This window comes from Enoplosus armatus, chromosome 3 (assembly GCF_043641665.1).
Source record: "Enoplosus armatus isolate fEnoArm2 chromosome 3, fEnoArm2.hap1, whole genome shotgun sequence".
Lineage (NCBI taxonomy): Eukaryota > Metazoa > Chordata > Actinopteri > Centrarchiformes > Enoplosidae > Enoplosus > Enoplosus armatus.
This window is the reverse complement of record NC_092182.1, coordinates 774,199-787,268: the sequence shown is the minus strand read 5'-3', so window position 1 is coordinate 787,268 and position 13,070 is coordinate 774,199. Positions and strand designations below refer to the sequence as shown.

Here is a 13,070-nt window from a genome sequence, read left to right as displayed (position 1 = left end):
AAAGAGGTGATATCACGCTATAAAAAAAAAAAAAAAAAATCTTCATTACAAGTAAAAGTGCTGGAGTATTACCCGCCACATGTAATTAAAGCATCAAAAGTGAAACAAGTGAGCACATTTTCCACTTTAAATGAGTGAAAATATCAGCAGTGAGGCCATTTTTTGTGTTTCATTTAAAATAGACGCGTTTTAGCAATGCTTTAGAGAGGAATTTCTGCAGCTTGAAATGAGAAAGAATGAGTCAGTTTACTTAGTTACTTTCCACCACTGCCACATGCTCCCATGTCCATCTTCACCTCTCCATCTCCTCTCATTAGTAGAGGTCAACTCTCAGTAAGGATACTAACTTGTTTTTCTCACTTACCCTCTGAAAGGATGTTAAATAAGAGCACATTACTGTTATCATTATTATTATTATTATTAAGTAAAAGTACTTGACCTCTAGTGGCTGACAAATGATCACATATGACATTATTCATATTTATATATCAATGTTAGAGCAGCATTTGACTGTTGTAGTTGCTCGAGGGGAAGCTAGTTTTAACTACTCTATTCACAGTTGGTTAGTTTAGTACAGTGGCTCCCAACATAGGGGTCAGGCCCACTCCAAAGGGTCACATGATAAATCGGGGGAGTCCTGAGATGACTGATGGGGTAGGACTGAAAAAAAACTTTTTTGAATGCTATTCTTAATGTAAAATCTTAATCTTAAGTAACTACAGGTGTCAGGTAAGTGCAGTGGAGTAAAAATGACCATATTTCCCTCTGAAATGTAGTGGAGAGTAGTAGCAGCAGTTCAGTATATACACTGTATGAACTGTTAACAGTACATTTACCTAATAAAACAAATGTACCAAATAAAAGAAAGCATCTATGAATTGTTTGAAAGATTAAAGTGATGGTAACGTGACTGATGATGACATATGGATCTGAGGTCATGGCAGTAGGTTATTCCCAGTCAGCACCGTCATTGTCTATAAAAATGTAAAAGAAATGCTACCGCTGCTGCTGAGCATTTTTTTTCTATCGCCACAGCTGTACAGCAATTTGGAGAACGCTCCCCGGCATCCTGTCCTGACACACAGTAAACCAACAGCACCATCTTCTGTCCATCTATATTATTGTATCTCTGCCCTTGTGCTGGAAGAACCTCTCAGCTCCTGGTGTGTGTGTGTGTGTGTGTGTGTGTGGGGGGGGGGTTTTGTGCTTCATGGAAACGTCGCCCTGTATACCCTCAATCGACACCTCACGTTACTACCGTCCGGCCGGAGATCCAAAATGTTGGCGTGTGTGTGTGTGTATGTCTGTGTGTTTCTGTGTTGTACCCACAACAATCTCGCAATAAATCTTTTTCAAATCTTTCATTGCAAATGTGTCTATGCTACATTTGTGATTCATGGATTTAGCACCATGCACCAAATACCAAAGCAAATCCCTTGTATGTGAAAACCTACTTGGTAACAAACCTGATTCTGTTCCTGCATCCTCCAAGAACTGCATCATATGGACTCATAAAGGTATAATCAACTGTGCAAGTTGTCCGGTGGGGGAAAAAAAAAAAGATATTGAATTTCAATCGTTTATTTATTCATTAATTCATCAATTATTCAATCGATTTTATTCCTGTTGGCAGTCACAGTACATTCAATTTCTCATTTCATAACAGTGTAGACAAATCACACAAAATATCACATCTTATACAAAATCTAAACATCTCTTTTTATAAAACATTTAGACATCATCTGCGGGGGTTTTTTTTTTTTCTCCTTTATTTCATTTTAAATACAGTGCTCTATCTTTTAACGGCATAAAACTCACTGAGAAAGATGAAAACATCTGTTAAAATACATATATATATTATTTATTTTTCCTTACAGTATTTAAAATAGCTTCATTTACCACAACTAAACACACAGTAATACTTCTGCCACTGAGGGAGGGAAGGGGGGAGGCTATAAACATCCACAGCTGTACATCCCTCTGAAGTCCCGGCAGGTTTGCCCCAAATTTCTCTCCTTGCTGCCTTCACCTCTGCTTGCACTCACTGGCAGGTGAACAGAGGGGTTGGGGTGGTCAAAACCTAATTCTTCCATCCAACTTCATTCACTTTTAGAGGTAGAAAACTTTCAGCGGCCATTTAACTTTCACTGGCGTTCGTCTCGTCACTCATACACAAAGATACACCCCCTTGATCTTGCACCTGCTGGAGGTCTTTAGGGGGCCCAGCGCTTGGCTTGCGGGCACTTAAACAAACCCTGCTATTGAGCGACAAACCGACAACTCTGGTTAGCTTCTCTACCTCTGTCTCCCCTCCTCCCGGACAGTCTCAAGGCGCCATTTATTTGCTCTTACTTGACGCCCTGTTCAGCTCCGTGGATCCAGCCATCCAAGAAGTGCGAAATCAAAGGCAAGTGCTGTAGACGTGCGGTAGATTTCTTCGAGACGTTTCGCCTCGCACTCGGGAGGCTTTGTCAGTTCTGACTAACCTCTGTGGGGTCGTTCACAACGGCGTGAGAGTGGTTGAGCTCTCTGCGCATGATTGTGCGATGACAACCCTAAATTTCAGGAGGCACGCAGTGGGTCCGCAGATGCGTCAATTGCGGAAGTTTGCGTGTTTGTTGGGGCCCGGCGCGAGAGGCTTGCAACGAGTCACATGAGTCATGACGTGTGTCAGGAGGTATGTTAAGTGTTCGTATCTGTTCTGCTCGGCCTCACACGCGTATGTTAATGTTTGACGGACGTGGCCGTCAAAGTTGCAGGCGCGTGGCTTTTGCTTTTCAACGATGCGACAAGCACTTCATCCGAAGTGACCAAAGTCAAGGCGTGAACGGGTCTTAAACTGCCAGGCAAAGGGATGTCAGGACGGCGTAGTCAGTGGCTGATTAGTGGTGTTCTTGACCCCTCTGTTGAGTGATGGCTGCTACAGTCTGACACAGATTGCATACTTGCGCTACTCTTTCAAACCAGCTGTCCTTTCTGTTCATTTGTGCACACTGCTGTCCTCACAGCAGCGGTAGACTGCTGAGCATGTGACCTCGGTGGCTTTCAAGGTGTGGATGCCCCTGAGCTCCCCACAAGTCAGTCGGAACTGAGGAGGCCTCTCAGACAAAAGTAATCATATGACCTGGATGACTGAGAATATTCACAGGCATACTGCGGATCAAATCAAGGAAATAGTCCACCACCAGTCCACCCTTTATCTTACTAGACCACATTTGAAACCATATTTGGTCCACTTATGACTCAGTTTCAAGAAACAAGTAAACGAATGACGGGCGCATCTTAATACGCAACTCCGTCTCTATATGTCTGCTGATCTGAAAGCACTGTACAGTCTCTGTGAATGGAAGCCACTATTGCGTCCACACAGACTCTTAGTGTCTCTTTCATATTGCACCGTTGATCCAACAGACAACCTTGATCACGCCTCACCAGCCGTTAATGTGGCCCCAACCCCTTGTCACTGGCTTACATGGCGACCGCACAAGAGAGGAGAAGACGGAGAGGGAGTCACGGCAGATTAAGGAGAGAGGATGGTTTGGCTTAGCCACGAGCCCCCATCACATTTGTGTCTGAAGATCGTGTCATCTTGGAGGGCACAGGAAGATGAGGAAGATTCACATCTGCAGATACGTATACTTTCTAAGGTTATACTGTATGTACTTTTATACACTGTCTATTGGGGTCCTACAGCCAAAAGCTGCTCAGCGGCAATAGGTGCAACAGAGCTGTGCAAAATATAAGGGGTAGTGGTGAGTCCTACAGAGAGTAATTTGCTACTAGAAAGTAGGGCATACTTTCCCAGTTTACTGGTCTAGGGTTGTGGGGTTTTGGTACGATATGGGGGGTCATATGTTGGAACCATGTTAGGTAAGACACAAAGGGAAGGTAGCAGGCTGCAGAGGACACTTCTGGTTTGTGCAAATAGGAGACTAAGATATACATACACTCATAGTGAGTTATTTACACACACACAAAGCAAATGCCTCCTAACACGTCGGCTACACTAGATCAAATATAGACTCTTCACAAGCCAAAGATATCATGCACAGTTTACTAAGGCAACTTCAAAAAAACTGGAGTGAAAGTCAGCTGTTAACACTGTATTGAACACAAACACCACACTTGGGTTGAAAGGCAAGTCTGTCCACATGAATTGAGTTTTATATTCATGATGGAGTCCGATGCGATGGTACTGTAAATGGACAGTGGGTTGCTACTGTTTCAGTGTGTGTGTGTGTGTGTGTGTGTGTGTGTGTGTGTGCGTACGACCTCAAGACTGTCAGGTGACATAACACACCCATAGCTGCCATATTGGTGACTCTTTTGACAGGGATCGAATTCCATCACAGGTACGTCTGATTTCCTTTAAATGACACCAGTTTTATCAGCTAGCTGACATATCCAGGTGGCTAGCCATCATCAGCTCCACACGTCACGCATTAGCTAACACACATGGCATGAGGTCGAACCTTAACGGTTTGTTTTTTTTCGAGGCAAGCAGTCTCATGATAACATTTCTTCTGCTCAATTAGCCGGTTAGCCCACTTACAGCTAACAAACGGCAGAAATAGTTTAAATGCTCTGACTCTTTGTAAATACACACACCCTGAGTTTGTCATTCAGAAGGCCTTAGCCACCATTACTATTTTCTTTTGTGAATTTTAGACGTTTTAGCAACGTTGGACATTTTATAAGCTGATTCCAGTATTTTCAGATTCAAAAACAGCAAGGGTCAAAACAACAAAATAAATGAAATCTTCAGCAGAATGTAACTCCTGGCATTACTGAGAAGGCTTTGATTCACCGTTCACCAGTCTTTCATGCTTGGAAATAAAATGTATATAATAGCAATAATAGTTGACTTGAATAAATAACAAATGAAAAAAAAAAAAAAAACGAAATTAGAAATCTGCTCTTTGGTTTCTTGTCATAATTGTTTGAAGCTGGTGAGGGGTATGTTTTTGGCTATTGATCACCTCAGTATTTAAAAAAACAAACAAATCGTAAGCTACGGCCCTGAAAGCACCACAGATCCTGGAGTGTCGCTGTCAACCTCGGAGGAACTTTTACAGTTCGGAGGTGCCACCGGACGTTCTAACGAAATCAGAGAGTGTGTCTTTAAGCTACATTTTGGAGTAGAGGCAGGCCTAAACTTTAGTAAGACAAACATTTAGCACAGCTCTGAAAACAAATTGACCTCATTGGACTTTAGTTAAAAACTCAAAACCTCCACTCACACCACAACCCTTACTCCTGTACACCTGCAACTGTATGATGGCCCCAGATGTAGTAGCTACCTTAGATGAGCCCTGGGTGTGCTCTGAATGGAAATCAAACAAGCTTGCGCATATGTGTACGCTATAACAGAGCAGAGCCGTTATATTTCGGGGGCGTATTTTTTTTCCCTTGGGTTGAAATGCATGCGTGTGTCAGCAGGCTACCTCTAAATCACTGGCTTGTGCAAACTAAGTTAGGGCAGCATGTTCAGTGTCGCTGATTGTGCAAATGTGTGTCTAAATAAAATGTGTGTTCTTGGTGTATCTCAGCTCAGTCATTTCAAGTGCGGTACAAGTGTGCTTCCAGAAACCCCGTGTGTCGCCGTGGTCAGCCGTCATGGAAATGAGTGAGTGCACGTGAGCTTGCGTGTGCATGCAGGTGTGTGCACTTCGTGTGCGAGCATGCTTGTGAGTGTGCTGAGCTGTGTTGGCCGTTGTGCCGCGGTCTGAAGAGGCAGCTCCTCCTCCTCTTCCGTGCGCCTCTGCTCTGAGACCTCTAGAAGATGCTTTGCCTTCGGTTCTTTCCTCGACCTGGACAGAGACCGAGTGAGGTTGAGCGCTCATTTTAAAATGACGATTATTCAGTGTTGACAAGCACCAGTTGGAGCAGATGATACAGTATATATATTTCTTTTCAGACTCGTACTTTTCCCCATGTAACCTTCATCTGTTGGAAGCTACTTGCTCGCGTTAAGCATAATGAAGTTAGGTCTTTATATGAGCCTAACCAGGGAAAAATAAATAAATTCACAGTGAGACTTATTATAGTCTTATAAGTATACGAAGAGTTGATTAGAGAATGTAAACAGGTGACAGTAATCTGTATTGAATTAGTAGACAGCTCCTTGTTTTTTTTATTTTCTTTCCGTTCCTCTGAGACTCAGTGGTATTTTGATTTGTGTCAGACTAAACTAATCCAGCTCGCTGGCTTCATGCGCATCTTTGCTAATAACCTGCAGACCCTTTAGCATTTCAGATGTTGTGGTCAGCAACAAAACAGAGCTGGATATACTTCTGTTTCGTTCTGGACAATTCAGGAAGCTTACAGTGTTGGAGACCCACATTTTCTGTAGCAGCTTCTAATGGGCTGGTCTCATTATGTGTAATATAAAACTTAAGACTATGAGGATATAAGGGGGGAAAAATGTGAATGCTCACCACGGTCCAACACTGTACCCACATTATGTGCATAGCTGCCCACTATGTAAAGCCGTGAGTGGCTTCCAATAACGGCGACTTGACCGAAACTTGTTGTGAGATTGCGTGGCAGGAATCTTACTTAAAGGCTGAAACACCGAGCTGCGGTGGCCTGGGTCCTTCTGGAGCTGCACCTCTCTGAGGGAAAACACTGAAGCAGCTGAAACAAAGAGCGGAGAGAGACCGAACTCAGGAGCCCAGAAAAAAAAGAAAAAAAAGACTACTACTACTCTACTGATACTGCATACAATTATCTGTGCGGCTTTGATGCGGGAATGGAAAAAGTGCCACATGTACCATAGCTGTACTCACACGATACACCTTATCCTTATCATATAATCTGAGGTTTTAGCTTGACATGTGAACTTCTAAGAATCGAACAAAAACACATGATTCAACTGTTGTGATGTTTTTTGGGTTTTTTTTGAAAGCCCACCGCCGAAATGGCACTGTTCATAGTGTGTGTGCGCGTCTTACTGTCTGCCAAATTGTGTACGTTATCCCCTAGACTCAGGAAGTAGGGATGTCGTAGAGCGGCCTCAGAGGAGATTCTGCTCCTGGTGTCGTACTGCAATCAGAATACAAAAGCAGCTGATTAAACGTCTCTGGAATCACATGTCCCTGTGAGTGAAGGTCACTGTGCTGTCGTCTCATACCAGCAGCAGAGCAGACAGCAGGTCGATCCCCTCCGTGTCCAACCTGAAGGAGACAGAGCAAACGAGTTCAGCTTGTATTATTGACTGTTCAGCTAAATGCAACTAACCAAAAGAGCAGAGAACACCTAGAATAGAATACAACTTATACAAGAGTGGAAATGGGTCTTCAACTCACCAAAACATAAAAGTGGCATTAGAACATGTAACATATATAAAAAAAATTTATGGTAAAACACTCTCAATCACAGACTTGTAAACTATTTCTAAAACTGACCGACTAACTTGAAAGCTGTTGATTATCCTGAGAAGAAAAAGCTGTTGTGTGCAAAGCAGCTTCTCTGAAAATACCAACTATATTTTCAGAGAAGTTGGATTGGCAGCCCCGGAACTGTAGAACTGTAAGACACAGTTTCAACAAGTTGGCTGGCAAGTACAACAGGCCCTGTTATGAAATCCCGCTTGGCACAAATAATCATTTATTTAGTCCTATTAACAGTAATCTCCAAATAGCTGTGCTTTGCACCAAGTCTGGGCTTGTGTTGTGGCCAAATACTCAACTTCACTTAAGGGGTCTGTTTTCTAAAGAGGGACAACTGAGGCCATGTCATCATGTCAGGATTCATAGATTCATTTGTGTAGATGGACGATAGTACAGGGATAAGGCCACATCCTGCCTTCTCTTCATTATCTCTATATTCACACAGACTGACTGAGGAACGATATCCTGATGTCCTAAAAGTTTGAACTTGTCTAGTGACCTATCTCAGCATCTACCAGACGGATTGGTCTTGTACCCAGGTATCCATGGTTCTCAGACGATATATATATATATATACAGTGCTTAACAAACTTATTAGACCACCTGTCGTAAAAATGAGAAAACAAAAAAATATTTTAGAAATCTGTCAAAAACTTGTTTCAAACTAAAAATTGTATTGTTATTTATTAGGCAAATAACAAACTGGAACAACTAAATAGTCCTTATTCACATATATTAACCAAACATCTTAATATTTTGTATGACCTCCTTTGGCCCTGATAACAGCTTGCATTCTTGCAACCACAAAACAAATGTTTCTGTTCAGGAATGCAAGTAAATAACTGTAATTTGGCATCTCAATCAAAAAATAATAAGGTGCTTTACTATTTTTTTCAGCTTTTTTGTAAAACAGTAAATTTGAGAATTCATGGATAACAACAATAATTATATTTTACCATTAAAGATATCATTTTGATTAAAGAGCTTGGCTTGCACATACTGGTGGATTAACCATTACAGAAACATCAAATATTTTGGTAATCAGCAATACTGTTCATTTAGGGCAGCAGTGGCAAACACCTTACACTGGGTGGTGGTCTAATACATTTGTTAAGCACTGTATATATATTGGATGGATTGCCATTGAATTTGGTTCACACATTCATGTCCTCCTCAGAGTGAATGGTCAAAAACTTATTGACAATATTCTCACGGTGGCCATTTCCCTCTGACGTCACACTCAGGGTGGGAAGCTCAAATGCTTTTGTCATGTTGTGCTGCTGTGTTCGTTATAATTTCACCGCTTCTTCTCCATTGATCAGCAACTGAAAAGACAATAGATAGCAAAAATCTGGAGGGACATCCGGCCAATCTTTTAAAGGTAAAACAACATATTTGAAAACCCAACAGCTAACGTTTGACAACAGCTTACGTTAGCATTCAACCAACGGCATTTGAGCTTCCCGCCCTGAGCGTGATGTATGGTCTATACCGTCACCTGCCGCCGTCATCAAGTCGACATTTTAGCTCGACTTAACTTTAGTTAATGACCAAACCGACACTCCCATCAGCCTCAGCTGCAGCTTTGTATTTAGACCTAATTAGCAATTGTTAACATGCTAACGAGCTTAACTAAGACAGTGAACGTGGTAATGTTATACCAGCTAAAGAGCAGCCTCATTGAGCCGCTAGCAGTTGTTCGTTTTTTGTTGCAGTGTGTTACCTGGGCACGTGGTTGATGAGAGCTTGAGGTCTGTATTGAGGAAAGAGGTAAGACCGAAACTCCTCATTACTGCTGATACCAGGCCAGGTGTCCTCTGTTGGAGTGCCTGGAAGACCAAGAAACAAAGAAAGGCATGGCCCGTCTGCTGCCACAGGACACCGTCACACGTATTACTTGTTCTTACTTCCTATATTACTTGATTTCATCCTGTAGGATGTTATCATAATGTGCTGCTATCTTACCTATGAGCCTAAAAACGAGGTGTAGCTCCTCCTTCACCGTGGCACCAGGAAACATGGGGCGACCTGTTGCCATCTCGTACAGGATACAGCCCACGCCCCTGGGAGAGGAGGGAGGAGGTGAAGGCACGGGGAGGCGAAGCAAACAACAAACAGTCCTCCAACGCCACAGAGCTCTAGACGGGGCCGCGTTCGACACACACACTTCAAAGGGCGCTGATCATGAGTGCAAACACGTGCGGTGTGAGTGGGCACAGTGCATCCTTTTGTTCCATCCAGGATGGCGAGTTGAAGAGGCACCCTGTGGCCTGATGAGAGGATACGTGGCTAGGTGTCGCGTTGCTAGAGAGCCACATTTAATCCTCAGTGGTTCGCCAGAGCAGTGCGGGCTTTCTCACCACGACAAACTACTAATGAGCAAAGATATATACGGAAAGTGAGCGCAGATTTTACGCTCCATTGTATGACGAGTGACTCATCTCTCTGCTAATAACCTGGGAGGTTTTAATAGATAGGCATGATTCATAGAAATCCTGGATAATCCTCAAGCTGTTCGACAGTCATCTAATTTACCAAGTAAACAGCAAAGCTCAGGTCCAGGCGTCACACTTTTTTGTGGGGGGGGGCGGCTATGTGCTGAGTTTCTCAGCTTTGTTCAGATCCAGGTGCAGATGGCAGACAAATTATACAGTCTCAGCCAAAACTAGCGTATAGTCTATGTGTTGCTTTCAACCCAGCTGCTCTCACTTTCCCTCAGATCCCAGACGAGAGGATTAATACCACCAGTAGTCAGTCATGAAAGTCAAACATGTCAAAACGTACACATACAGACTTTTAGATCTCAGCAAATTAATATGCTTGGTCAAAAACATGAAGGTGACACAGTTTGTCCAGCAGTACAAAAGCATTCATGTGGCACCAATTAGCCCTGTCATACTGTGTGTCACAGTCCTGAACAACCATCTCTTGTAACTTATTTCAGTCACTGAAATGTATTACTGGGAACTGTTGGGTCTCTGCAATAATCTAAACCTGCTCTATATGTAAAGTATGGACGTTTTTTGGCCTCTCCATTCAAATTGCAATGCATGATGCGATTGGCAATTCAATATGCAAAGTGGCACCGCAATCCTCAATACAGTTTGAATTATTTAGACTGAAAATCCAAATGAAAGCTCAATCAGTTGCGTTTCATATTGCCATGTTTTTTTTAATTTTTTTTGTGGTCTCTTTATTCAAATTGCAGTGCATATTGAATTAGCAATTCAATGAGCATTTTGGCCGTGCAATTTAAAAATGTATTTTGCAATTGGCAATTCAGTATGCAGAGTGGCAATGCAATCCTCAATTCAGTTTGAGTTATTTAGATTAAAATTTAAAATGAACAGAGTGTGTGTGTGTGTGTGTGTGTGTGTGTTGGGGGGGGGGGGGGGTTCTTTTGACACCAAAAGAACGTGGTATCAAGTAAATGTAAATGCTAAACGTAAATGCAATAAACTGGGGGTGCTGTTTTGCTGGCACATCAAATTGCCGATTGCAAAAGGCATTTCTATTTGAATAAAGAGACCCAAAAAAAGACACAGCAGTATGAAATGCAATTGATTGAGCTTTCATTTGAATTTTTCATTCTTGAGGATTGCGTAGCCATTTTGCTCATTGAATTGCCAATTGCCAAAATGCATTGCAATTTGAATAAAGACACCAGAATACTTCCACAGTAAAGTGTTGTGAGATGACTCTTGTTGAAAATGAGCGTTGAGTGTTGAAAAATACAAACTCACAGGATGGTAGGCAATCCTCCTCACCAAGAACGTTCTCCTCCGTGAAAAGTCATTATAAGCCTTGTAAAATCACAGATTTCTTCCTGCCGAAGGTGGTGGCCAGCAGACGTATGAAGGAGACTCTCGTTAGATTCGGAAGTATTACTGTAATCTGTCTTCCACCAGTGGCAGCGCTGAGTGCTCTGCTGATGTGAGCAATTAGTTGCATTTGGGTTGTTTTTCCCAAGCTTATGAGTTGCTAATAAGATTAACTACCCACTGGTGAGTTAACATGTTCAACATTGTGCCCCAAACAAACTTCATGAGGTGCTCAGTGTCTGAAATGTCAAAGTTACTGACAGGACGATGCCGGATTTGTAACACATAGTATGACGGTCCTGGATCGAGGCCAGGCAACATTGTGTCTCCCTTTGTATTTTGTGTATTTTTGGTGATCCACACCTATCCACAAATGCACAAATACACATAATACATTAGTATATACAGAGTACATTATTTTTTGCATCATATTTAAATCTACAAAAGCAAAGCAGCTGCATGTTATTTACTATCTCCTTTTAGGTTTAGAGCCTCTGCGAGGCCCCAACACGGTGTTTGCTCCAGCATGCTTCTACATGTCACAGTTGGGACGGTTTGCAGTGTGGTAGGTCTAGTCTACCCGAGTGAGCAGACGTTCATTGTGACACTGTGGATCAGTATGCCAGGCTTGTTGACGTCCGCGTTGCACTACTCACCACATGTCGATGGGCGTGGAGTATTCTGTAGAGCCCAGCAGCACGTCGGGGGGCCGATACCATAGGGTTACCACTTCATTGGAGTAGGTCTTGGTGGGGACGGACTTGGCCCTTGCCAGACCTGGACAACACAACAGGGTCAGGGTCTAACGATGCGAGACGTCAGTAACGGCAGATTGGCTTTCGTAAGGCGATTTGGGCAAGCCTGCTTTTTGTGCAAATGTTCAACCTCTTTCACTTTGGCGCTACCTTTGTAGCAACATTCTCTCGAAATGAGAGCCTTAAGTATTGTGCATTAGGCCTCATATAGTGGGGTAAAGCTGTATCAGAGCATGAGGTGCGACCAGTAACACCTCACAGCATCTTAACATGTACACCCTCTACCAGCTCATATTCTGTGTTTAGTTAAAACTGTGGAAAAATATTCAGGGAATACTGGTGGGTCTATCTACCCACCTCCAGCACAAAACTGAGAAAACTCAGAGGCAGGGGCACAGTTGCTAGGATACAGGAAGTAAGGGTGCTAAAGTAATCGGGACAAAAGATCTCAGAGTGGCAGTAAAATATAATTGGAAAGCAATCGTGGCGGGAAACGTGGGAATCTTATTCCCAGGTGTCTGGGGCCACGTTTGCTTTTGTCCGTATGCGTGCATTGCCGCATGTAAGCGCGCTGTCTCTCCTACCGAAGTCGGCCAGTTTGAGCTCGCCCCTGTCGTTGATGAGCAAGTTCTGAGGCTTCAGGTCTCTGTGGAGGATTTTCCTCTTGTGGCAGTAGGACAGACCACGCAGCAGCTGAAACATGAAGATCTGTAGGGAGAAAAAGGGAAATGATGAAAATTAGACGTCTGTATGCATATAATGTTAAAAATGGAATACGGATTTTTAAAACCGCTGCTGGCACCTTAGCCGGTAATAAACCTCTAACCTATGACCTTCGTCAACCTTCATCAAACAATCAACAGAATTAGCTATTCAAGTCTCCCCTCCCCCCCTCTGACCCCTCCTGTCCCCCGAAGCCCTGGAACCGAAACAATGACAACATATTCATGTTCTCAAAATAGAGAAGTTACTTCGGAAATAAGAGCAGAAATCCAACAGAATCGTAGAATGAAAGGGTAAAATATCACTTAGTCCCGACCAAGACAAAACTAACAGATCATTTTACTTGATTATTTGCTTCTTGTGTTGAGAATAACCAGCTG

General features: G+C 42.9%; 1 protein-coding gene across 1 annotated transcript in view; it reads right to left on the bottom strand.

The window, feature by feature from the left end:
• Positions 1-1,589: 1,589 nt before the first annotated feature.
• The window catches only part of cdk18 (cyclin dependent kinase 18), a 44,995-nt gene continuing 33,514 nt past the window's right edge, over positions 1,590-13,070 (bottom strand). The window contains exons 9-16 of the mRNA XM_070902075.1: positions 12,552-12,675; positions 11,869-11,989; positions 9,357-9,454; positions 9,115-9,220; positions 7,133-7,175; positions 6,954-7,044; positions 6,559-6,636; positions 1,590-5,810 (exon numbers count right to left, since the gene is read on the bottom strand). Of these exons, the coding sequence (XP_070758176.1) occupies positions 5,776-5,810; positions 6,559-6,636; positions 6,954-7,044; positions 7,133-7,175; positions 9,115-9,220; positions 9,357-9,454; positions 11,869-11,989; positions 12,552-12,675 (696 nt within the window). The 3' untranslated portion in view covers positions 1,590-5,775. The remainder of the gene's footprint in view (positions 5,811-6,558; positions 6,637-6,953; positions 7,045-7,132; positions 7,176-9,114; positions 9,221-9,356; positions 9,455-11,868; positions 11,990-12,551; positions 12,676-13,070) is intronic.